Here is a 26,054-nt window from a genome sequence, read left to right as displayed (position 1 = left end):
TTTATTTTTGAGACAGAGTCTCGCTCTGTCACCCAGGCTGGATGGAGTGCAGTGGCACAATCTTGGCTCACTGCAGCCTTCGCCCCCCAGGATCAAGCCATTCTCCTGCCTCAGCTTCCTGAGTAGCTGGGACCACAGGTGCTCACCACCATGCTCTGCTAACTTTTTTGTATTTTTAGTAGAGATGGGGTTTCAGCATGTTGTCCAGGCTGGTCTCAAACTTCTGACCTCAAATGATCCACCCGCCTCAGCCTCCTAAAGTGCTAGGATCACAGGCATGAGCCACGGTGCCTGGCCTAGCCTCAGTCTTTTCATCTGGAAAATAGGTTAGTTCAATAAGCTACTATTCTCCATGTGCTTAGGTCTTCTGGGGGTGGAGTGCGGGGAATGGGGACTGTTAAATTATCAGTGATCAGCTGTTGCCTTTTTTGCTACATTTCCTCTCCAAGTTGCTATTAGAAAAACCATCCTGGGGTCCCCGAGCCCAGGGTCCAGAGTGAACACAGCCTTCCTTGCCTCCCCTAGAGCAAGGAAGAAACCCCTCCAGTTTTCTGAAATTAGGGCCCAAAGAGGAAAAGGGGACATGAGCAAGTTCTGTGCATCGGCTGCAAGATAAGAAAGACGACCGATAATCCCAACATTTTGGGAGGCCAAGGCGGGCGGATCACCTGAGGTCGGGAGTTCCAGACCAGCCTGGCCAACATGGTGAAACCCCGTCTCTATTAAAAATACAAAAATTAGCTGGGCGTGGCGACGCCTGCCTGTAATCGCAGATACTCAGGAGGCTGAGGCAGAATCACCTACACCCGGGCGGCAGAGGTTGCAGTGAGCCGAGATCGCGCCATTGCACTCCAGCCTGGGCAACAGGAGCGAAGTGCCATATCAAAAAATAAAAATAAAAAAAGAAGAAAGAAAGAAAGAGGACAGAGAGGGCAAGGACACCACAGACAGGAGAAGAGGAGTCCAGCTTGCTCCCCCTGGCTGGGGTCCCTGGGACCCCCTCTGTGGCATCAGGACTGCCCGCTGGGTTGGGTGGTGTGTTCTGTGAATGTGACCCATGTTGGCCAACAGAGGACAGCAAAATACATTTTTTATGATCCTGGGAGGTTCAGGCCAGTCACGTTTTCGCGCAGAGAGGCGGGGCGGTGGAGAGGGACAAGTCATGTCTCAGTTATGTGGATTCTCTTTGCGAAAGAGGGGCCACTTCTGCAATGGATTTGGGGGTCCCTGGGCAGGCGTGTGGGTGGGGCAGATTTTAGGAAGGGGATGAGCTGCTGTGGGGGCGTCTCCCTTACTGCGGGAAATGGAAAGTATTACAGCTGTGGCTGGTGAGAGTGTCAGTGCCAGAGGCCAGGTCTTTGCCAGGTGGAGAGGACACCCTTATGCCCTACCCCCAAGTTCCAGCACCTCTCCAAGAGCCCTTGGCCCCGGAAGCAGCAACAAAGTGACACTGGACTGGGGAGGAGGAAGCACAACTTTATTTTCTGGCCCGAAGGTGGGTTGGTATTTGGAGGAGTTCTTGGGAACACAGTGTGTCTGTGCAGTTTCAACCCTGGGGATCCAGGGACTCCAGCCATCCGAGAGGACGTGAGGAAACATCCTGGGGTGGGTGTAAGAGGCTGGGAGACCCCGCCTGATGCTGCTCCTACTTTTACTGTTTGTTCACGGGGTTGTGTGGGGGGGGGGTAGGGGGGTGCTGAAAATTGGGGGAAGGGCCAGAAGCGCCAGCTGGCAGTGGCACTGGGTGTTCCCGAAAGAGGGGGGCAGACCGGGTCTGAATCTTCAGTGGATGCACCCCCAGCTCCGGGATACCTCAAGTGCCTTTGGAGGACTCCCGCATGCCCCTCGGGAGGGAAGTCCGGCCTCGGTTCCGTCTCTGGGCTGCGGTGGTACTAGAAGTGGGGACTCTTTCCCCCTCCTCCGTGCCCCTAGTTTGAAGCACCCCGGGCTCTGCCCCCCGCCCCCAGGTCGAGGCTGACGTCGCCGCCGCATTTCTAGGAATGCCCCTATCCGCTGACTAAATTTGGCGAGGGTTTCTAGGAAGGCGCCCCCCCCCCCCGGCCCCCGCCCCCACTCCCACCCCCGCCCCCACCCCCACCCCTACCCCCACCCCTACCCCCACCCCTACCCCCACCCGGGCGGGCGCGCTCGGCTTCCAGGCTCTTGCCCTCTCTCCCGGGCTGGGGAGGAACCGCCCCGCAGCCTGGGCCGCCGCCGCCGCCGCCTCCCCAGCGCGGCCAACCCCGGGCTGGCCCAGCCCCCGCCCCGGGCCGGCCATAGGGCGCTGGGGGGGCGGAGGGGGGGCCGGGGGCGCGGCTTTGTGGCGGCAGCGGACCGTGGAGGCCGGGTGCAGCCCCGTCGGCTGCGCGCTCTCTGCAGAAAAGGATTTTCTATGCTCCCCGCCCATCACTTGGATCTCGTCTGGGGAGGGGCGGATTTTTTTTTCTGGAAGTACCCTTCTTCTTCACGGTGGAGGATTTAAGGCTGGGCTCCAATCGAGGCGGAGGCTGCAGGGCCCGCGGGGCGCCCCCCACGCCCGGCGCACGCCTGCCTGGAGCCTGGGAAGGCGCAGCCCCGGCGGGGGGGGGCCGTGCACCCCCGGAGGCAGCAGCGGCGGTGAGTGCTCCCCTTCTTCCCGCCTGGCACCTTCCCCCAGCCAGGGCAGGGATCGCGGCAGGTGGGCGCCCAGGTCCCCAGGGCCGAAGGGGTGTGGGGCGGCTGCCTGCAGGGTGGATGGGAACAGGAGCGGGGAGGTGGCGGCGGGGGAGCGCGCGGCTCTCTCGGGACCCGGCGCGAGACGCTTGTCTGGGCTGCGATCGCCGCCGCTGCCGCCACCCCGGCTCCCCCTCGAACCCCTCCCCCGCTCCCCAGAGGGGCGTGTGAGGCCGGGAGGTAGGAAGGGGGCGAGGCCGCCCCCAGCCTGCCTCGTGCCTGGGCTTGGAAATTGACTAGGCGTTGGAGCGTCCGCGTCCCCGCCCCCACCCCGGAAAGCCCGCTCGGGAAACTGACTCGCTGCGTGACCCCGATCTCAATGCCGCGCGCGGAGCAGGCCGGCCGCGCCCGCCGCTCCACGTGCGCCCGGGCCCCGCTGGCATGGGCGGCGGCGCCTGCGGGGGCCGGGCCCCGGGGATTCCGGACCGGCCGGGAACCACCGTCCCCAGAGAGTTACCGCCGCCCCCTAAATAAAGTTGTCTGCGCCCTCCTCCCGAGAAGCAGGCAGCCCTCGCGCATTGGCTTTAGCTTCTGCAGGACGGGGGCAAAAAAAAACTAGGTACCGGGGTGCAGAGCTGGGTGTCTGTGCCCGAGACGACACCAAGTTAGGAAAAAGAAGTTAGAGAAAAAGAAAGAAAAGGAAAAAGAAAGGAAAAAGGCATTTTGATTTGGGGGTGGGGGGAGTGGCGTTTCTGGTTTCTCTTTGCTTCCAATCCCCACCAAGCGGAGCGTTGGAATGCGCCGCTCATGTCCTCTGAGGACACATCCATATTTATAATTTATTTTTAGGAGAAGTTGTGAAAAAGGGAGGGGGGTTAAAATGAAGAGAAAAGGTGCGTGGGGGAGTGGCCTTTCCAGAACCTAGAGGCTAATTGAGCTATTAAAATGGAAATCACTTCCCCCAATTTGGGCGCGCAGCAAATTTGACTTTAATGAGAGACGATTAAGGACACAAATAATGAAACTTTTTTTAGCTGGAGATGGCGTGGGGGGGGGGGGTGGGTGGACTGTACGAGACACCTCGGACACCCGATTTATCCGCTGCTAAGGGACGTTGGGGGCACCCCCTCGTGTTCTCCGGGAAGCTTTCAGGCCTGTTTACTGGGCGAGATTGGTGATTGCTCCCTGAGGGAAGAGACACCCCGGGATCAAGCGATTCTCTTGCCCTCAGCCGTGGGGTGGGCAAATGCACCCTCCTCCCATAGCGACCCCCTGGCATTTTGGTGAGATGAACCGCCGCCCCGAGGGAACACCCAGTACCGATTCCTTCAGCGATCCGGGATTCTCCAAACTCCTGCCTCAAAGGCGGCCTGCCCCGGTGCTGTCAGCCGTGAATGGGGACTCACTTCTTAGGAAAAGAGGTTTTGGAGGCTGTGGTCTCAGAATCGGGGTTTTGAGGGCGAGATGAGTTTATGTTTTATCCAACTGGCCCTCAAAGTCCCGCTTTTGGGGTCATTCTGGACAGCGAGGGACTCAGGCCTGGGCAGTCCCGGGAGGGTGAGGGCAGAGAGCTACCACCCCCAGGGAACGCATCTAAAACCCGGCTGCGTGGCGGAGCTGGGGAAAGGGGGGGAGGTCTGCTACTTGCATAGAACTAAAAGGCCCCTTCGAGGGCGGTATTCTTATATGTGTGTGTTCTCAGTTTGCCGAACCTACTGTGTTTTCCAAGGGCGTCTCTCCTTGGGAGGCCGAAAAACGATGCAAAGAGGAGAAAGTACATCCCCCCTGACCACCCCCACAATGGTTTAAAGGACAGGATTGGATTGGAAAGGAATTAGTAGGATGTCGGTTGTGGCAAAGTGTTTGAAACCCCCAAATAAGGCACTCCTGAAATGATGAATTGTGATGACATTAGATTTGTCTTTATGTTTGTTAAATTAGGAGCAACCAGCTGTTTGCTTCCACCTGGAATTGCAACATTTCTTTGCAACTCTTTGCTACTTTGCTGTTGAAGGCGTTCTTTTTGTTTTTGTTTTTTGTTTTTTGAGACGGAATCTTTGCTCTGTTGACCAGGCTGGAGTGCAGTGGCGCGATCTTGGCTCACTGCAACCTCTGCTTCCCGGGTTCAGGCGATTCTCCTGTTGCAGCCTCCGGAGTAACTGAGATTACAGGCCCGTGTCACCAAGCCCAGCTAATTTTTTGTATTTTTAGTAGAGACGGGGTTTCACGGTGTTAGCCAGGATGGTCTCGATCTCCTGACCTCGTGATCCGCCCACCTCGGCCTCCCAAAGTGCTGGGATTACAGGTGTGAGCCACTGCGCCCAGCCAGGCGTTTTATAAAAGCCTGGTTAATACGTTCGGGGGAAGTCTCTAAAGCAAGGGTAGTGGGTATAAATCCCCCTCGCAGAACATTAACCTTCAGTTGTGTGTACACACGTACACACACGCACACTCCCTATATAGTTGTAACCTATATAGACTTCCACACACCCTAAGTTATTTGCAAGTCTAGATTTAAATTAAGTCTGCACAGCAGGGAATAGAAGTGAGCTGTACCTGGAAAAAACTTTTGAACACAGCGTTCTTGATACAAGATATAGGATTTGAAAGACATGGCACATGTACACGCAGATGACATTTGTGCTGCCTTGGCAAAAACAGTTCTTTACTTCCAGAGTTCTTTCTCTTTAGTATGGGACACGATGAAACAGCACAATTTTCAGGAGTCCACAATTCCAGCGAGGCGCACGGATGGGAAATTGTCACGTTGTGAATTGTGTTTGTGCTTTGCTAAATCGCCACCCGGAGCTGACTGTCAAATCCTATTTGCTTTGCTAAATGAGGATATCTCATCAAATTAGCCTTTAATGATACTTCCACAAATAGGGTGTTTTACGTGAATTAACGAGGCCGGAACACTGACTGTTTCTCCAAGATACTGAGCTATAATGGAGACGACGAAGCCGAATGTTAAAATTACTGAATTGTTAAGTGTGCAAAATCAGACAGAATTTAGTGCTAAATGTGAAACAATTTCTGCTTTAATGGTGAGCGTTCGCAACAGCACAAGCATTACTTATATTCAGCCGTCTGAAACTGTGCATGTAATTATGAATACATTTAGCAAACTTTTTCCCCCTGAGTCTGGAAACAGTCTAGTATGGTGAAGAGATTATAAATCAGCATTTTGCAGTGAGAAGTCATCATTAATTCAGCAAAGAATCACAGCTTCTTTTCAGATCCTTCCCACCACCCTCCTACACAACCCCCTAAACCAATAAGGAAAAAAAAAAAAAAAAAAATTCAACATGGAACTGCTGGATACACTGAATATATTTTGGCTTTTCTCTTTTTGCCTCTGTGTGAGAAACTTCATTAAGCAGTTGCTGTTCCCTCCCCACCCCCGCCAACCCTCAAAGAAGTGTGGATTTAAGAAAAACAAAACAAAACAAAAAAACAAGCAACTTTGAAATTTGTTCTTAGCAATACTCAAGCCATAGCTGATCTCAGAGAGGCAAAAAATATGTTTCAATAGAAAAGAATACGGTATGGCCAGGGGTAAAATATTTAGAGGTGGTTCTGCAATGAATATGATACTTCCTTAAAAATAAAACGTGCGTTGGTGACTCAAACTAATGAAAGTTGGAAAAGTCCCTCCAAGGGAACACTCTGTTTCCCTTCCCAGCAACCCCCCAACTTAACGTTATGAACAGAAAGATGAAATTTCTTTCCTACAGCCTCCTAAAAGTCGATCAGCTCACCCTCCTTTAATTTAGATTGTGGAGTAAATACAGCTATTTTAGCCATGAGGATAAAAATGAGTGCAGTGAAAAGTTAAGGCAAACTTGGTACTTAAAATCACTCGCCAGAATAAAGTGCGTGTGCAAACAAAACACTGCTGATCGATTACTTTAAGCAGGCATTTTCTTTCTCGCCTGAGCACCCCAAACACAGGAAAATGTAGAGTTCCTTTCGCTTCTTATATCTGGAGCAAGGTGAAAATAAACCCTAAACAAAAACACTAACACTCACAAACATGATATAAACTACATAGACTTTTCAGGCCTAGTAGCCAAGCCGGACTTTTCAGGGAAACAGATGGACGTTGAAAGAATTTAGAAGGAGTAAACTTGGGGTTCCCTCCATCACCCTGTGCCCTGGTGACCCCTTCTGCCCTTCTCATGACCTTTTTTCAAAGCAGCCAGTGTTCAGATGCTGCCTTTCCAGCGTCCCCAGTTGTAGGGGACATATGCACATATGTACCAAGCTTTAAAATAAGGTTTCTGATTTTACATCATCTTCCTTATATGAAACATCTGAGTTTACGGAATCACAAAGCAAACTTCTTTCTCCATGTCCCTGAAATGCTGCACCACTGCAGCGAAGGGGACTTCGCCTGGGCGGGGAGAGAAGTTAGTGGCTGGTTGCGCCTGAGGTTAGCTGTGCGGTGTGGTATGAAAGTTTTCTCAGAGATGTGCAAAAATCTAGGCTGTCTTGCTGGAATCATGTGTGAGATCAGTGCTGGGCCTGTTGGCATTGGCCTCTGTGCCCAAGACAGCCCAGACCTCTGCCAGCAAGGCCCAGATGTGGCCTTAGAGCCGCTACTGGTGCCGAGATGAGTCCAGACAGGTGCCTGGGGGGTCTTTCCTCCCTGGACGAAGCCCGCAGCAGTTCAGCCAGAAGATGGGGTGTTTGGCTCGCAAAGGAAGCCTCCCCAGAGACTCTGCAGGGTTTAATAGCCTGGTGACCCTGTGGGCTCTGGTGAGGGCAGAACCCCACTTTGCTAAGCACAACCTTCCAAATGCTCAAAGGGGCTGTGAGGCTATCCCACAGGCTCAGAGCACATCTGTCCTGTGTGAGTGCAAACGTCGCTCTAGAAGATTCAGAGGCAACGCTGAACTTTTGCAGCCCAGCCCCAAGCCCTCCCTCTGGAGCACTGGGGCTGCGATCCTTCGATTTGGGGTGGGCCTAGGAGGCGTAGCTCCCAGCCAGTAACACAACGTGTAACACATCTGGGTTACTGTGCCTGTGTTTGCTGGTCTCTTCTCCAGCTCTGCGAGGCCTCCTACCTGGGAGCTGAGCCTTTTGCTTTGATGGGGCTGGGAGGAAAACCTAGGCCAGGAGGGGCAGGGCTGCAGGCTAGAAGTGGAAAGAAGTGGGCCAGGTAGAGAGAAAAAGGGGCCACCAGCTAAGCCACCTTGGGAGTCGGCCCAGAGTGAGAACGGGGCTGGCATTCTGGGCTCAAACACACAAGAAAACAGTCTGCAGCCGCTCTGCTCTGACACCAACATGTGCCTGCTCCAGGAAGTCGCACCCAGCCCTGAGTCAGCCAAACCCGTGGGACTCCCATTTGGCCCCGGTAACTGGACTCCAGGCCACCAAAGGCCTCGTGGGTTCTCGATCATATCTTAGAATGGCGTTAAAAGGTCCAGACCTGGCACTTGTCGGCCATGCCGTATTTAGCCCTAGGTTCACCCGGAGAATATTTTAGGTGCTGCTTGAAAGAAGAGACCTGGGTCCTAGTTGCCGGCTGTCACATGGCAAGGGTAGAATCGCTCCCTCACAGGCCTGGCTGAGATGGCCGGGTGCTCACTGGTACCGATGCCCAGAGTCCCTGCCAGAGCTTCAGGGCCACACGACGGGTGCCAAGGAGCCAGCTAGCGACTGGGGAGTGGTTCTGTATGGGGATGCCTTTTCACCCCGTTCTCTGAAGGCAGTGAAGCCACTTCCATTCACAGAACTCACAGAGGCTGTTTTCAGGCCCTCTCCTCTCTGAGATGGCCCAGTGTGATATCCCAGCCTGCAGAGTGAGCTTCTCCTCCGGTGTCAGCCACGTGGAGGGATTAACCCTTTCCCGGCTCTGAGAGTGCTGGCTGGCACAGGGGGCACCCACCTGCAGGGCCTCAAAGGTCATATGCCCTGGGGAAGACACCCTGGACTCCTTAGTCCTCAGATCTTAGTGGCTGAACAAAGAGATGGCACCCAGGACCTTAGTGGTAAAACCCTTCACCCTTTTCTTTTTGAGACAGTGTCTCACTCTGTTGCCCAGGCTGGAGTGCAGTGGTGAGCACGGCTCACTGCGGCCTGAACTTCTGGGCTCAAGGCTGAGCCTCCTGAGTAGCTGGGACTATAGGCGCACACCACCATGCCTGGCTATTTTTTGCAGAGACTGGGGAGGTCTCACTGTGTTGCCCAGGCTGTTGTCAAACTCCTGACCTCAAGCAATCCTCCCACTTTGGCCTCCCAAAGTGCAAGGATTACAGGCATGAGCACCCACGCCTGGCCAGTTTGCCCCTTTTGCCCCACCAGTGATAACCACTCAACTTCCCTACCCAAGCCTTACCCCTTCCGTCCGTGTTGTGGAAACCAGATATTTTCATCAGCGTTTCCAAGGGGACTAAGTTTCTCCCATTCCAGAGGAGGAGGTGTTGAAGGATTTGTTGTTCACTTAGATCATTAATGAGGGTCTGGAACATTCATTCGAAGTTTGGGGGAAACGTCGCGTCTCCTATGATGCGCCTGGCTTTAGGAAATAATCCTTGTATCCATTTTGGGAACCTGCTCTGGGATTCCAGATCTGTGGTTTTCTGGGCACGTCTGTATGGAAGCTGCTGCACTGAGACCTATTTAGCCAGTTATTGAGAAGATGAGGTCCCTTTCGTGAGTCTGCACGGAGCCGCCGTACACCATGAAAGCGCTCACTTGTTTAAAGTTTACTCTAACTTTGTACATTTTTTTCCTTTTTAGTTTTGGCTCTTGGTGCTCTGAGCGCTACCACTTCCTGCCAGCTGGTTCGTTACCGCAGGGAAAATGAGGGACTTTTGGGGGCAGATGTGTTTCCATTCCACTATCATAATGCCCCTAAAAATCCTTATTGCTCTTGCAGTATTCCTCGGGGGTCCCTGGGCCAGAAAGACATCAGCTCGGAGTTCCTCCAGCAACTCAAAGAAGAGAGAAAGCTGGTCCCCAAACTCTCCCGCTATAGCGCCTTCTGGGTCCCTGGTGGATGCCTCCTGTGCTGAGAACTGGTTATCGCTCTGAAAAACTGAAAGACGCCATGCGCAGACACTGGTTGCTAAACGTGCTTTTGCCCTCCAGGGGCAGACACTGAGATCCGGCCTGGGAAAGCCGTCCAGCTGTCAGCGTCAGCGTTTGCTCTGGGGGGTTGGTTGTCGGGGGAGGTAGGGAAAGCGAAAAGAAACAAGTGTTACCTGTTTGACGAGGCCTGGTCCTTGCAGCCAGGGCCTCCGGGATCATCGCCTTGGCAGGGGGCCCTGAGCAGTCCTGGCTCTCCTGCTAGCTCCCCGAGACAGAACACTTTTCCCCGCTCGCTGCCTCAGTTTCCCCATACACCAAGGGAGGGGCAGCACCCCCTGCTGTGGCTTCGAAGGGTTCTTGGATGTATCCAATGTTATATATAATAAGCTCTAACGATGTATAAGCTTTAAAGGTGCTTTGAAAATCGGGGAGTCCACGCATTAAACACGGAAGGCGATAATATGAATACACGCAGAGGAATTCATGGGTGGGGAGACAGCAGCCCGCCACTGAGCCTGGGGTTCTGGAATCAGCCAGGCCTGCATTCCAGCCCGAGCTCTGTGACTCTCTTGCTGTGTCGCCCTGGACAAGCAGCTCCTCAGGCATGAAACCTGTGACTTGAAATAGATGTCTCCCAAGTCTGATTTGCACATCTGATTTTGCGGGGCGCCGGCTAAAGGTGAAAATTATCCTCGTAGGTATTTTCTTTGCACCGCTGATTTCTATTTCAGGCAATTGGTTGGTTTTCCATTTAGGGTTGGGAGACGGGGCCCTTTTTTTTCCCCATCAGTTGATGTCAGTTAAAAAAAAAAAAAAAGAGTGGGTTTTTTGGAAGAAAAATATTAAGCAACTACAGGTGCCCTGCGGATGGGGCAGAAATCAAGAGAGTCGTTTGTCAAGTTTCAGAGGTCCACTTTTAAAGAATTCTGGTTTATCTTAGGGATTTTCCGCACCCCTGTGGTCGGTGTGGGGAGGGGTGGGGGTAGAGGGGGGAGTTGCCAATTCAGATCTATAGCGGGCTCCAGCATGACAAAACTGGGTGTCACACATCTTCCTTTTGGGGGGCGGGAAACCACCCTTCCCTGCTCACCGACGCCACTGGGACCTCTTACCCCCCACCCCTGCATTGATCCATAGCTCGGATTTCTCTCTCATTTTAGGGTCATGATGACTCGGCACCCTCCTTTCTGGCCAGGGCACCTCCCTTGGCCTCTAGGGGCACTTGCCTGACAGGCCTCACTGTGCCGGACCCGGGCGCCAGCTGCCCACCAGCCCCCTGGGACTGTGGTTTTGCAGGGAAACAGTGGGTGATCAGTCCCAGCCGGGCAGGGGCCAACTCCGGTTTCACTTTCTGCTGCGTCATGGGGTGAGGGGTGGCAGCGGGCCCCCGCTGGCCAGCTACGGCTGGCACCAAGAGGCCTGCAGACAGCTGCCGGCCCTGCTGCCACCCCTCACCCCCCGCCCACCCCCTGCAGCCTGCCAGGATGGGGGCTGGGCTCTTAAGTACCTATTAAATCTCTCCACCTGCGCAGTGTCGGGGGTCCCCAAGTGAGAAAAGCCTGGAGCCGATGAGAAGGTTTCCTGAGTTGTTGGAGATTCCCCCAAAACAGCCTTTTTTTTTTTTTTTTTTTAAATTGAGACAGGGTCTCTCTTTGTCACCCAGGCTGGATTGCAGTGGTGCAGTCATAGCTCACTGCAGCCTTGAACTCCTGAGCTCAAGCGATCGTCCTGCCTCAGCCTCCCAAGGCGCCTGGGCTACAGGTGCACGCCACCGAGTCCTGCCCAAAACAAGCTTGTAAATCACGCAGGCTGGACATTCAAGAGAGCTGTGGCTGTTGCTTCTGGGTGGGATTGCTGTGGCTGGACACTGCTTCTGCCCTTCCTTCCCTGGACAGATGTCTGCTGAGGCCCTACTGTGTGCTGAGCTGGGTGCCAGGTGCTGGAGGTACGGCAGGGAGCCAGACAGCCCCTGCCCGCATGGGGCTCACAGCTGAGTTGGGAGACAGACAGAAGAATCAAAGAAATAATGCCACGTTACGATGAAAATTGCAAGCTGAATACTTGGTGTGAGGATCTCAGGAAGGGATCATGCATGCGTGTCTGTCATGAGTCAACTCCCAGAACACATAGCATAGGAGACAAGCGAAGGCTGCGCCTTCACCCTCTAAAAGTTTGCTGAAAATAACTGACAGGCCCGGCATGGTGGCTCACGCCAGTAATCCTAGCACTTTGGGAGGCCGAGGTGGGAGGATCACTTGAGCCCAGGAGTTCAAAATCTTCCTGGGCAACATCGTAAGATCTTGTCCCTATTTTGTATTTATTTAAAAAAATTTTTTTTTTTTTTTTTTTTTTTTTGAGACGGGGTCTTGCTCTGTCGCCCAGGCTGGAGCCCAGTGGCGCGATCTCCACTCACTGCAAGCTCCGCCTCCTGGGTTCACACCATTCTCCTGCCTCAGCCTCCCGAGTAGCTGGGACCACAGGCGCCCGCCACCTCGCCCGGCTAATTTAAAATTTTTTACCAAAGAAATGACAACAAGTGGGCCGGGCGCGGTGGCTCAAGGCTGTAATCCCAGCACTTTGGGAGGCCGAGACTGGCGGATCACGAGGTCAGGAGATCGAGACCATCCTGTCGAACACGGTGAAACCCCATCTCTACTAAAAAGTACAAAAAGAAAAACCAGCCGGGCGAGGTGGCGGGCGCCTGTAGTCCCAGCTATTCGGGAGACTGAGGCAGGAGAATGGCGTAAACCCGGGAGGCAGAGCTTGCAGTGAGCCGAGATCCGGCCACTGCACTCCAGCCTGGGCGACAGAGCAAGACTCCATCTCAAAAAAAAAAAAAGAAATGACAACAAGTGGATTAATAGGAGAAAAAGGCATATTAATTTATTCACCATGCATAAACGCCAGGGGCGCAGCGGGAGAATGATTACCCAGTAATCCAGTGAAGTCCAGATGCTCATAAACCCTTCATTGGCCTGGCACAGTGGCTCACACCTGTAATCCTGGCAGTCTCGGAGGCCGAGGCAGGTGGATTGCTTGAGCTCAGGAGTTCGAGACCAGCCTGGGCTACATAGTGAAACCCTGTCTCTATCAGAAATAGAAAAAAAATTAACCAAGCTTGGTGGTGCACATCTGTGGTCCCAGCTACTCGGGAGGCTGAGGTGGGAGGATCACTTGAGCCCTGGAAGCAGAGGCTGTAGTGAGCCGAGATCACGCCGCTGCACTCCAGCCTGGGTGACTGAGACCTTGTCTCAAAAATATATACAAATATAAATAAATACCTCCGTCAGAGCAGGGAGATGGGGGACATGTGGCCACTCTCAGGGGTAGTAAATGATTTTTCGGAGGAGTGAACGGGTCTGATGCTGGGACAACAGTCAGTGAATAATTCCCTTAGAGAGTTGGATGGGACGGGAGAACAGATGAGAGTTTGGGATGAAGTCTGTCTGGGCTCCAGGTGTGGTGTTTCATTTCATGCTCTTTCTCTGTGATGAGTTTTCGTCTCTGGTTAATGAAATTTCAGGGAAGGAGTCGAAGGCAGTTGTGTTCCTCTTTGGCGGATGTGGTTTCCAGGTAGATAAGGGAACTCCAGGCAGCGGCCTCCTATGCTTTGGGACGGACAGAGGATGGAGAAACAGGATTGGGGTGGGGGTGGTGGTGTTGGACAGACCTTGAGGCTGCTTTAGTTCAGCACATCAAAGAGCCACATTTTGGGGTATCGTTTTCTGAGCCCCAACAACAGGTTAGGCTTGAGAACCAGAGACCTGGGAGCCAGCTGTCCTGTGTTTGAACGTGGACTCTTCTGCTGAGTGGTCGGGTGACCTCTGCCAAGATACTTGCCCTCTTTGTGCCTCAGTTCCCCCATCTACAGTCACTAGAATATTAGGGCACAGCATAGGGATGTGGTGAGGATGAAACACACAAACGTCTGTAGAGAACTAAGCACGGCGCCTGACATTGATGATGTGCTATATAAGTCTTAGCTATTATATAAGAATAATAAATGTGAACTATTATTGTAAGATGAAATGTGCCAGCCACAGCAGGCCAGGAACATCAGTAATGTGGCCGAGCCTGTCCTCTGTGCGAAACGCTTTACAGGCCTCATCTCACCCAATGGCCACAACCAACCTGCAGGTGAGCCTAATTGACATCTGAGGCTGGGGAAACTGAGGCTCAGGCCGGTGAAGAGAGGTATTTGAGGCTAACCAGCGGGCAAGCAGTGCGACCTCAGATGCAGGGCTGGTTTCCGCCGGCTGGGACCCACACTTAGTTGACTGCTCTGAGGCCAAGGCATAGGGATTACTTGAGACCAGGAGTTGGAGACCAGCCTGGGCACCATAGCCAGACCCTCATTTCTTTAAAAAAAAAAAAAAAATTACCCAGGCATGGTGGCATGCCCCTATAGTCCCAGCTACTCAGGAGGCTGAGGCGGGAGGCTGGCTTGAGCCCCGGAGGTCGAGGCTGCAGTGAGCTGTGATAGTGCCACCTTAATAACTTTGCTCCAGCCTTAATAACTTTGGAACAAGGGGCCTCAGATTTTCATTTTGCAGATTATGTAGCCAGTCCTGCCCTGATCTAAAGTACTCCAGATCTGGCACTCGTAACTCCTACCAGCCATGTATCACACAGCCAGGCCCACAGTCATCTTCCAAGTCATCAGCATGGTGTTTTGTAGTAGGACTGAGATCCTGGGAGAATAGGAACACTCCCTACAGGGCTGAATTGCCCCCACTAAAAGGCAGGCAGGCGCAGTTGCTAAGGGCAGAGGGCATGACTCCTTCATTGCTGTATCCTCAGGGCCTCGTCTGTGTTAGATTAGATGTTCAGTTAATAGTTTTAACGCGAAGCCAATGTATCAGTCGGAGACTGCTGTATCTCCCCGGACCCAGCCTACTTAAATGACACCTTCCAGGGAAGTACTGACTAGTGGTGCAGTGTCAGATGTCAGTCATCTCAGTCACCACCCCCCATCCCCCAGTAGGCTTCTGGACAGCCCCTGAGGGTCCCCTAAGACCCTCCCCCTGCCCCAAACCTGTGTGCCCGCACCTTGGAGTAGATTCCTGCTTAACGGGCTCTGGTGGGGGATTCAAAGGTAACACAAGTATTTAAAGGCATATGGAGGCTGGGCTCAGTGGCTCACACCTATAATCCTAGCATTTTGGGAGGCCGAGACGGGCGGATTACCTGAGGTCAGGAGTTTGAGATCAGCCTGGCCAACATGGCAAAACCCCGTCTCTAGTAAAAAAACAAAAATTAGCCGGGTGTGGTGGCAGGCGCCTGTAATCCCAGCTACTGAGGAGGCTGAGGCAGGAGAATCGCTTGAACCTGGAGGCGGAGGTTGCAGTGAGCTGAGATCGCACCACTGCACTCCAGCCTGGGTGACAGTGAGACTCCATCTCAGAATAAATAAATAAAAATAAAGGCATATGGGCTTGGCTTCCTGCATGCCTACAGTGGGGAAGAGGCAGAATATAACCCAAATAATACTTGGATGTTAGTTCTGGGCAGGTTCAAGACCCAGCCGGTAGTCAGGGGTTTGGTCTCCTGAATTGGTTAATGAGAGGGTCTGAGGGAAAGATTCCTTTTCCTCTGAAGTTGGAAGTTTATTGATACTCAAAACTCCAAAATCTAAATGGTACTAAGAAGCAAAGAATGGTTTCAAAAGCCTAGAAGACATTTACAACAAAAAAAAATTTTTTTTTTTTTTTTTTTTTTGAGACAGCGTCTCACTCTGTTGCCCAGGCTAGAGTGCAGTGGTGCCATCTCGGCTCACTGCAACATCCGCCTCCAGGGTTCCAGTGATTCTCCCACCTCGGCCTCAGTAGCTGGGATTACAGGCACACACCACCGCGCCCAGCTAATTTGTGTATTTTTAGTAGAGATGTGATTTCACCACGTTGGCCAGGCTGGTCTCAAACTCCTGACCTCAAGTGATGTGTTCACCTCAGCCTCCCAAAGTGCTGGGATTACAGGCGTGAGCCACCACACCTGGCCAATATGTATTTATACTGTTTTCTGCCAGCTGTTTGCACAGGCACGATCTGTTGTTTCAAATAACCCTGTGAAGCAGAATCTGTCCTCATTTCCTAAATAACACCATAACCATCGATACGTATTGAATGCTTTGTATGTACTAGGCACCGCACCTGTATGAAGTCATTACAGTTGCATAAGCAACATATAAAAAGGGATTGTTGGTATCTCCAGCTTACTGATGAGGAAAGAGAGGTGCACTGACTTGTCCAAGGCCACACACCCAGCATGTGAGGAACTGGGGCTCAGGCCTGGATCTTCCATTCCAAGGCTCAGCAGCCCATTTCTGTAAAAGGCCAGACTGTGAAGATTTTAGCCTTTGCAGGCAATACAGCCTCTGCTGCAGGTGTTTAACTCTGCCTTTTTTTTTTTTTTTTTTTTTGGAAGTTGGGGATGGAGTCTTGCTCTGTTGCCCAGGGCGGCGTGTGGTGGCGCAATCTCGGCTCACTGCAACCTCTGAGTCCCTGGTTCAAGTGATCCTCCTGCCCCAGCCTCCCGAGTAGCTGGGATTGCAGGTGCCCACCACCACGCCCAGCTAATTTTGTTTTTGTCTCAGTGTTTTTATTTATTTATTTTTTATTATACTTTAAGTTCTAGGGTACAACACCCAGCTAATTTTTGTATTTTTAGTAGAGATAGGGGTTTCAGCATATTGGCCAGGCTGGTCTCGATCTCCTGACCTCGTGATCCACCCCCCTCGGCCTCCCAAAGTGCTGGGATTACAGGCGTGAGCCACCGACCCTGGCCAACTGGCATTTTAACTCAAAAGTAGCCACAGATAGTACACAAACGAATGGATGCAGCTGTGTGTTGCAATAAAACTTTATTTACAAAAACAAGGAGTGGGCCAAACTTGGCCCACAGGCCGTATTTCCTGACTCCTGTTCCAGAGCAAAAGCTTATCCTTCAGTTAGAACATCATGAACTTGGCCTTGGCCATGTTCTTTTCTCCCCACCTGTGAGGTGACAGAGTTAGGTTTCAGAACAGATGACCACTGCCTCTGGAGAGGTTAGGTTGGCTCCTCCTCCTTTGAGGGAATTCTGCAGCTCTTGGAAATTAGATTAGGTGACAACCACAATAGAATACTCTGGGGATTTCAACATTGTAATTTTAGCAGCTGTCAACTGAGTAACTTTTAAAGAGGAAAGAAAGTGTTGTAGTTTAGAAACATACCTCAGTGGTTCACGTTGCCTCTGGAAGCCACTTCTTTAAAGTTAGAATGTGTATATGTGTGTGTGTGTGTGTGTATATATATATATATATATATATATATTTTTTTTTTTTTTTGAATCAGGGTCTTGCTCTGTTGCCCAGGCTGGAGTGCACTGGTGTCATTAGAGCTCATTGCAACATTAAACTCCTGAGCTCAGGTGATCCTCCTGCCTCAGCCTCCTGAGTAGCTGGGACTATAGATTAACATCACTATCGGCCTTTTTTTTGAGACGGAGTCTCGCTCTGTCACCCAGGCTGGAGTGCAGTGGCGTGATCTCGGCTCACTGCAAGCTCTGCCTCCTGGGTTCACGCCATTCTCCTGCCTCAGCCTCCCAAGTAACTGGGACTACAGGCGCCCGCCACCACACCTGGCTAATTTTTTTTTTTTTTTGTATTTTTAGTAGAGATGGGGTTTCACTGTGTCAGCCAGGATGGCCTCGATCTGACCTCGTGATCCGCCCACCTTGGTCTCCCAAAGTGCTGGGATTACAGGCGTGAGCCACCGTGCCCGGCCACTCGGCTAATTTTTTTATTCTTTTATAGAGTTGGGGTCTCACTACATTGGCCAGACTGGTCTTGAAGTCCTCCTACATCAGTCTCATAAAGTGCTGGAATTGCAGGCATAAGCCATCATGCCCAGCTGAAAATAGCTTAAGACAGAATGGCAGGGGTGTGTGTGTGTGTGTGTGTGTGTGCACGCGTGCACGCGTGTGTGTAGGGAGAGGGTAGAGGAGAGAAAGAAGGGATTTCCCAAGAGGGCAGGGAGCTGAAGCCAAAGGATTCCTAGCAGGAGGATCAGAGAGGAAGGTGTGACTTCTTTTTTTAAACAGCTTTATTGAGAAATTATTCACTTAAAGTACACTTCACCCATTTAACGTGTACGATTCAATGTCTTTGAGTGTATACACAGAGTTGTGCAACCATCACAATCAATGTTAGAACACCATCAACTCAAAAGGAAACCCTGGGCCGGGCGCGGTGGCTCACGCCTGTAATCCCAGCACTTCGGGAGGCCAAGGCGGGCGGATCACCTGAAGTCAGGAGTTTGATACCAGCCTGGCCAACATGGCGAAACCCCATATCTACCAAAAGTACAAAAATTAGCCAGACGTGGCGGCGTGCACCTGTAATCCCAGCTACTCAGAAGGCTGAGGCAAGAGAATCCCTTGAACCCAGGAGGTGGAGGTTGCAGTGAGCCGAGATCCTGCCATTGCACTCTAGCCTGGGCAACAGAGTGAGACTCCATCTCAAAAAAAAAAAAAAGAAAGAAAGAAAAAAGAAACCCAGAACCCTCCTGCACCCTAATCCTCCAACACCCCCAACCCTGAGCAATCACGAATCTACTTTCTGCCCCTGTGGATTTGTTTATTCTGCACATTTCCTATAAATGCAATCACACTCTTAATGTGGTCCTTTGTGACTGGGTCCTTTTACTTAGCATGACGTTCTCAAGGTTCAGCCACACTGTAGCATGGATCGGAACTTCATTCCTTCTTACAGTTGAATCATATTCTATTTTATGGACGGACCAACATTTTGCTTATCCACTGTCAGTGATGGACATACGGGTTGTTTACACTTTTTGGCTGCTATGAATAATGCAGCAGTGAACATTCGTGTGTTGGACTTTTGTGTAAACAGATGCTTTCATTTCTCTTAGGCATACAGGTCAGAGTAGAATTGCTGGGCCATAAGGCAACATTATGTTTAACATTTTGAGGAACTGCCAGGGGCAAGTCTTAATATATTGCCTTTTTAATTTTTGTTTTTATTTTCTTGAAATGGGGTCTGGCTCTGTCACTCAGGCTGGAGTGCAGTGGCGCGATCACAGCTCACCACAGCCTTGAACTCCTGAGCTCAGGCCATCTGTCTGCCTCAGCCTCCCGAGTAGCTGGGACCAACAGGCACATGCCACTATGCCTGGCTAATTTTTTATTTTTTGTAGCGATGAGGTCTTGCCATGTTGCCAGCTGGTCTTGAATTCCTAGGCTCAAATGATCCTTCCACTTTAGCCTCCCAAAGTGTTGGGATTAGAGGCATGAGCCACTGTGCTTGGCTTTTATTGCCTTTTTTTTTTTTTTTTGAGATGGACTCTCACACTGTCGCCCAGGCTGGAGTGCAGTGGCACCATCTCAGCTCACTGCAAGCTCCGCCTCCTGGGTTCACGCCATTCTCCTGCCTCAGCCTCCCGAGTAGCTGGGACTGCAGGCGCCTGCCACCACGCCCGGCTAATATTTTGTATTTTTAGTAGAGACAGGGTTTCACCGTGTTAGCCAGAATGGTCTCAATCTCCTGACCTTGTGATCCGCCTGCCTCAGCCTCCCAAAGTGCTGGGATTACAGGCATGAGCCACCATGCCCGGCTTTACTGCCTTTTTAAACTTTGTATTATAGAGTTTAAATTGTGAGTGATGGCTCACACCTATAATCCCAACACTTTGGGAGGCCAAGGCCAGAGGATCACTTGAGCCCAAGAGGTTGGGACTACAGTGAGCTATGATCATACCACTGTACTCCAGCCTGGGCAACAGAGCCAAACCCTGTCTCTAAATAAATAAATAAATAAATAAAATTTATTTACACCACTTTGTACTACAGAAATTTCCCACCATACCTGAAAGTAGTACGTGGTATGTAACAGGCACCCAGTACCCTTCATTCAGGTTCGACACTTCTCAGCTTTAGCCTGTGTTGTTCCCAACTGTGTTGTTCCCAACTGAGTATTTTAGAGGCAGCTCAAACATTGCACTTGATGTTGTTTCTGTGTCTTAGAGGTCAACATTTTCTTTTGTCCCAAAGCTTCCAAGTCTCCTACACCCACATCCTTGTGTGCAATGGGATTTAGGGAGAATAGAGGAATTGGGGCAGAATCAATGTGGGGTAGGAAAGGAACAGCCCTCGAGTAGGGCAGGACTGGCTACCTAATTTGTAGGACCCAGGGCTAAATGAAAACGGGAAGCCCTTTGTTCCAAAATTATAATAAAGTTGAAGACAGCAACAGCGCGAGCTTGTGTCACTGCACACGTTCCATGCCTCTGACAGCTAGCCTTCTCCTGAGGCCAGCAAAAAGGTGCCCAAGCAGAAGTGATTAAGGGGACACAGGAATTTATAGAGCCTTAGGCGTCTGGGTAAGACAGAAGCACCTCTCACCTCCAATCCCTGGAAAGAGTCCAAGGATAGTTGGGTCTTCTCTGGCATGTGGGACAAGATTCAAGGCCATTTTGTTTGAATTTCCAAAAATAAGATGACCCCAGCTGACATGTGGGTCATGCACACTTAAGAAAAATAACCATTTGTCTTAAGCCTTCTTCCCTAAGAGCCCACAGTTGTTTTATTTGGCCACACCATTTTGTCCTGGATTCTGAGTGTACTCTGATATCCCAGCAGATGACTGGGCTGCAGTCTTAAAAACAAGTCCCCTGGTTAGCAAACGACACAGAGCAGGACCAGGGATGCCCAACAGGGCAGGTGGCCACGGGAGACACTGCCAACCAGTCATGGCGCCCAGTCCCTCTGAGCTCAGACAGAACTCCATTAGCTTTGCCAAAGGATCATCTTTACTCAAAACACCCAGAGATTCGGAACCTCCAGTGTGTGTTGGGCTGACATCCAGGGACTTATACTAACAGGACGCAAGGTGCACTTATACTAACAGAGCCTTGTCATGAAGGGGTATAGGGTGACTGGGAAAGGTGCGGAGAGGGTGGCAGAAAGGGACTCATTGAGAACAGATGAGAACCGTGCAGCTCCTCCCGTTCCCTGGAGGATGTTCATTCATTTCACTACCTGTGTACCTACTGTACATAGGCGCTGGGGACTGAGCATGAGCTGTATCGTCATCAACAAGACAGATGAGGGTCCGACGCTTATGAGCAGAGGCAATCATAAACCAATGACTAAAAGTCCATTTTAAATCTGATCAAAGTCACGTAATGACAATGACAAAAAAGAACTACAGCAACAGGTCTGACTAAATCCCAGCTGGCAGCTCTGGGGTTTGTAGACATCCAGAGTGGGATCTTCAAGCAGAGTCTGGTTCAAGATTGAGACGATTCCCAGCAGAATGAATGGAGCAGTAACATAGTCAGAAGGCCCTGAGGGAGGCAGGCGGCTCTTCTTGTTCCTGCCAGCACACTCTCCCCAACTTCTGATAACAGACCCCCCAGTACCATGGGAAGATGGCCAAAAATGGCCACCCACAGTACTTGTTTCTCGGCTACAGTAATTGGTCCATGCATAGACATGTGACCCACCGCGACCAATCATAGCAGCCCACTTCTGAGCCGGGATGCAGTGATTGGTCCAGGTGTAGTCATGTGACTCAAACAGAGCAAATTCAGGATTGTCTGCAGAGCTTGTGGGGAGGGTGTTCCTTTCCCTCCTCCTCTCTGGCATCCAGGCCTTAAAGAGGTGGACTTGGCACCACCAGTGGCCTCAGACATTAAGGCCAGTAAGCAGAGAGGAGGAGAAATAAAAGATGAGGTGAGGGGGATGAGGCAGGAAAAGAACCCAGAGCTTTCTGTCCCTGGATCGTAGAGAGCAATAGAGCCTCTTCCCTTTCCTCATCGTAGCTACCCAGTGAATAAATGCCTCATTCTACCTCATTCAGATCAACTTCAGTGTCTGCCGTTTGCAACCCACAGTGTCCCAATTCAGGACTTCGGAACTGTTTTCCTTTTCATGGATTGTGTAGAACTGAAAGGGATAGGTCATTCTCAGAACTGATATTCCTGTCCCGATGTGCCGACTGTACTTAAAAATAAAAGAATCCCAGACCCATCTCCATGTTCACCACCGCCCCTCCTGTTAATTTCCAGCTGAACTGCAGCTCAACACACGTGCTGCGATTTCAAGTCCTGCCCTAATCAATTTACTCCCACCTCCCCAACCTTAACCCCAACGCACACGCACCTTCCCACGCTGACCTGCGCGTGCAGCCTGCCCTGGCCTCTGCTCTGACGCCTACCACATTATATTTGTAATGATCTGTTTATGACTGTCCCCCTACTAGGGAAAGCATCGAACCTGAGAATGAGGCCTCATTCATCTCCGTACCCCAGGCCCTGGTACGCAGCAGGCAGATAGCAAGTATGGGAGGGAGGTGGGGGAGGAAGAAGGAGGGAAAAAGGGAGTTCCTTCCTATTTTTATGTGTCACTCCTAGGCTCAAGTTCCGTATTCGTTCCCTCTGCCTGTTTTCCTTTTTCCTTTTTCCTTTTTTTTTTTTTTTAAGTGGAGTTTTGCTGTCGTTGCCCAGGCTGGAGTGCAATGGCGTGATCTCAGCTCACTGCAACCTCCCTCTCCTGGGTTCACGCAATTCTCCTGCCTTAGCTTCCCAAGTAGCTGGGATTACAGGCGTGCGTCACTATGCCCAGCTAATTTTGTGTGTCTGTGTGTGTGTGTATATATTATATATATATAATGTATGTTTTATACATGTTTTATGTTTATATATAATATATATTTTATATGTTTTATATATTATATATATGTTTTATATATGTTTTATATATATAATATATTGTGTTGCTCTCTACGATTCAGAGACTGGAAGCTCTGGGTTTTTTTCCTGCCTTATCCCCCTCACCTCATCTTTCATTTCTCCTCCTCTCTGCTTATTGGCCTTACTGTCTGAGACCACTGGTAGTGACAAGTCCACCTCTTTAAAGCCTGGATGCCAGAGAGGAGGAGGGAAAATAAAATATATATATGTTTTATATATATGTTTTATATATAATATATGTTTTATATATTATATATATATATATATATATATATATTTTTTTTTTTTTTTTAAACTAGAGATGGGTTTCACCATGGTGATCAGGCTGGTCTCAGACTCTTGACCTCAAGTGATCCACCCACCTTGGCCTCCCAAAGTGCTGGGATTACAGGCCTGAGCCACTGTGCCCAGTCCCTAGTTTCCTTTTTCTACTTGTCTTCCCTCAGGTAGACACACCCCTCATGCCCTCACCACCTTCAAGCCTCTACTCCAATCCCCCTTCCTTCACCCCCTGGTCCCTCTTTTCTGCTTCCTCGCTCTCTGTAGCACCTTCTACCACCATCCACCCTCCTTCGTGTTCTATTTATTTTGTTGATTTCTCCCTCATTGAAATGTCAGCTCCAGGCGGGCACGCTTCTTTGTTGTGTTCTATCCTGGCTGTATCCTCAGCACCTAGAACTGTGCCTGTCACCTAATAGATGCTCAGTAAGTGTCTGTAATGAATGGATTATTTGTGTTTGCCAACACAAACAGGTCTATCAAACTTGTTTTCTCATGTACCTGTGCATTTCATGCTTCTAACAGGTATAAGGGACGTCTGGTTATATCTTTTTTTCCTGGGACTGCTATAACAAATTATCACAGACCACAGGGCTTAACACAGCAGATTCATTTCAAAGTTCTGGTGGCCAGAAGTTGGAAATCTAGCAGGGCTGCACTCCTTCCAGGCACACAACGCAAGATGTGTGTCTTGTCTTTTCCACCTTCTAGTGGCTCTGGCATTCCTTGGCTTGTGGCCGCATCACTCCAGTCTCTGCCTCCGTCTTCTTATCTTCCTCTTCTCTCTGTCCTGGTCTCTGCTTCTCTCTTAGAAGGATACATGGATTGCGTTTAGTTCCCATCTGGATAATCCAGAACAAATGCCTCCTCTCAAGATCCTTAATCAGTCTTTTTCCAGGGATTCAATTTGAAAGTAGACATACTTACTCTCTCTCTGGGGGCTGCTATTTAGCCTACTGCAGGTTATCTGCATAAATAAATCAGAAAAGCAGAGATTCTCACCTCCCCCCGACTCCATTGTCCTAGCAGGCATGCAATAAAGAGAGTGTTATTGCGGTATTGTTATTACGGAGCACAGAGTGTGGAAATGATTTTTAAAACATCATTGTATGTTCTTTAATTGTGCCAAATTTTAAAAATGAAACTATGCCTATAGTGAGAAAAAATACAAAAGAGAATAAGGTGGAAATAAAGGGACGATTTGCCTTTTTAATTAATTTATTGTGTTTAGAGACAGGGTCTCACTCTGTCACCCAGGCTGGAGTGCAGTGGTGTGATCACGGCTCACTGCAGCCATGAACTCCTGGACTCAAGCGATCCTCCTGCCTCAACCTCCAGAGTAGCTGGGACTACCGGCTTATGCCACCATTTTTATTTAATTATTATTATTCTTATTATTTGTAGAGACAGGGTCTCACTATGTTGTCCAGGCTAGTCTTGAACTCCTGGCCTCAAGCAATCCTCCCACCTCATCCTCCCAAAGTGCTGGGACTATAGGCTTGAGCCACCACGCCTGCCCTGCAATTTTTCTTTAACTCCAACTTCACTTTATAAGACAACCACTGTGGGCAGTTTGCACAATCTTTATAAATTTTGAAAGCATGCACTTTTTGTGGTTCATAGTGGTAAGAAAGTTGGGGGTATATAATATATCTCGACAGCTCTTAGACCCACCTCATTCTTTCTAATGACTCCTAGCATTGCATCATACTTAACCTGTCTTCTACTGGCCAACATTTCAGTTAACTCGAGGATTTTGCCTTTATAACATCTATAGTCTTTGGCATGTGACCAAGAATACTTGTAGGATAAATTCCTAGAAGTGGAATTTCTTGGTCAGAGGAGATGTGCTTTTTCTTTTTTTTTTTTTTTTTTTTTTCTTGTGAGACAATCTCACACTGTTGCCCAGGCTGGAGTGCAGTGGCACGATCTTGACTCACTGCAACCTCCACCTCCTGGGCTCAAGTGGTCCTCCTGCCTTAGCCTCCTAAATAGCTGGGACTACAGGCATGCACTACCACACCCAGCTAATTTTTTTGTATTTTTTAGTAGAGACAGGGTCTCACCATGTTGCTCAGGGTGGTCTTGAACTCCTGAGCTCAAGCCATCCTTCAGCCTGCCAGAGTGCTAGGATTACAGATGTGAGCCCCCGCTCCCAGCCAAGAGGTGTGCATTGTAAATTTCTACAGCTATTGCCCAGGGCCTTCAAAAGGTTACCATTCACGTGCACATCAAGGGTACACCTGTAGAGGCTGGGCTCGGTGGCTCACGCCTGTAATCCCAGCACTTTGAGAGGCTGAGGCAGGAGGATGGCTTGAGCTCAGGAGTTCAAGACCAGCCTGAGCAACATGACAAAACCCTGTCTCTACAAAAAATACAAATATTAGCCAGGCATAGTGGTGCATGCCTGTAGTCCCAGCTACTTGGGGGGCTGAGGCAGGAGGATCGCTTGAGCCCGGGAGGTCAAGGCTGCAGTGAGCTGTGATTGTAGCACTATACCCCAGCCTGGGTGACAAAGTAAGACCCTGTCCCTCCCCCACCATAAAAAACAAACCTACATTGGTGAGGGTGCTGTTTCTGACACCCTTTTCTACCCCAGCAAGAGTGCGGTGTGTCAGGAGAAGCAAATCCCACATGAGGTAAGTGGATTTTCTATGTGGGCCTGGGTCAGGGCAGACATGGCCTCTGAGGTTGTCCCTGCAGCTGTCTGAGGAGATAAGCTATTTAGAGCTCTTGTTAGTGTAGGTTTTATTAACAAAGGCAGAGTTTGGGGAGGTGAGCCAGAACCGTGCGGCAGCGAGAAGCGTTGTGCAAGTCAGTATTTATTTCTTTAGTGCAGTTAGAACTTAAATATGGTCAAAACATATTCTTCTTTTAATTTACACAAACAAATATGTTCCCAGGCTGACACCTCCCGTGCCAAGTTTCTAGGGGAAGCAAAATTCTGCTGTGAGATTATAAACCACTCGAGAGAAGATGAGAATGGAAAACCCGCCGAGAGTTAGCTCTCTCTACACGCCCAGAACTGGGCTGCTAAGAGGTGTCTTTTTTTTTTTTCGTTGCAGATAAACCTGCCAGTAATTTCAGCAAATGAAACGTGGAACGCGTCAAGGCCAGAGGATGGAAAAGGCTCCGGTTTTGATAAAAGGAGGCCTGCTTGCCTTGGAATCCTCTCTCCTGCTGGTTGGAAGATGCAAAGATGTTTCCAGAGAGGGGCTGAAGAACTGAGGGGAAAGAAATGAGCCCAGTATGAGTCCCCTTTCAGGGCTGAGCGCATATAAAACCAAACAACTTGGAACCGCTCCAAGAGAGGGGATTAAAGCAACATGTTATTCT

General features: G+C 50.4%; 1 protein-coding gene across 1 annotated transcript; it reads left to right on the top strand.

The window, feature by feature from the left end:
* Positions 1–1,303: 1,303 nt before the first annotated feature.
* LOC112613895 (translation initiation factor IF-2-like) lies at positions 1,304–26,054 on the top strand. The gene is made up of 3 exons (XM_025369762.1): positions 1,304–1,495; positions 2,281–2,616; positions 25,784–26,054. The coding sequence occupies exons 1-3, from the start codon at positions 1,304–1,306 to the stop codon at positions 25,958–25,960; spliced, it is 705 nt and encodes a 234-aa protein (XP_025225547.1). The 3' UTR covers positions 25,961–26,054.

This window comes from Theropithecus gelada, chromosome 20 (assembly GCF_003255815.1).
Source record: "Theropithecus gelada isolate Dixy chromosome 20, Tgel_1.0, whole genome shotgun sequence".
Classification (NCBI taxonomy): domain Eukaryota; kingdom Metazoa; phylum Chordata; class Mammalia; order Primates; family Cercopithecidae; genus Theropithecus; species Theropithecus gelada.
The sequence above is the reverse complement of the archived record's forward strand: the minus strand, read 5'-3'. Positions and strand labels throughout refer to the sequence as shown.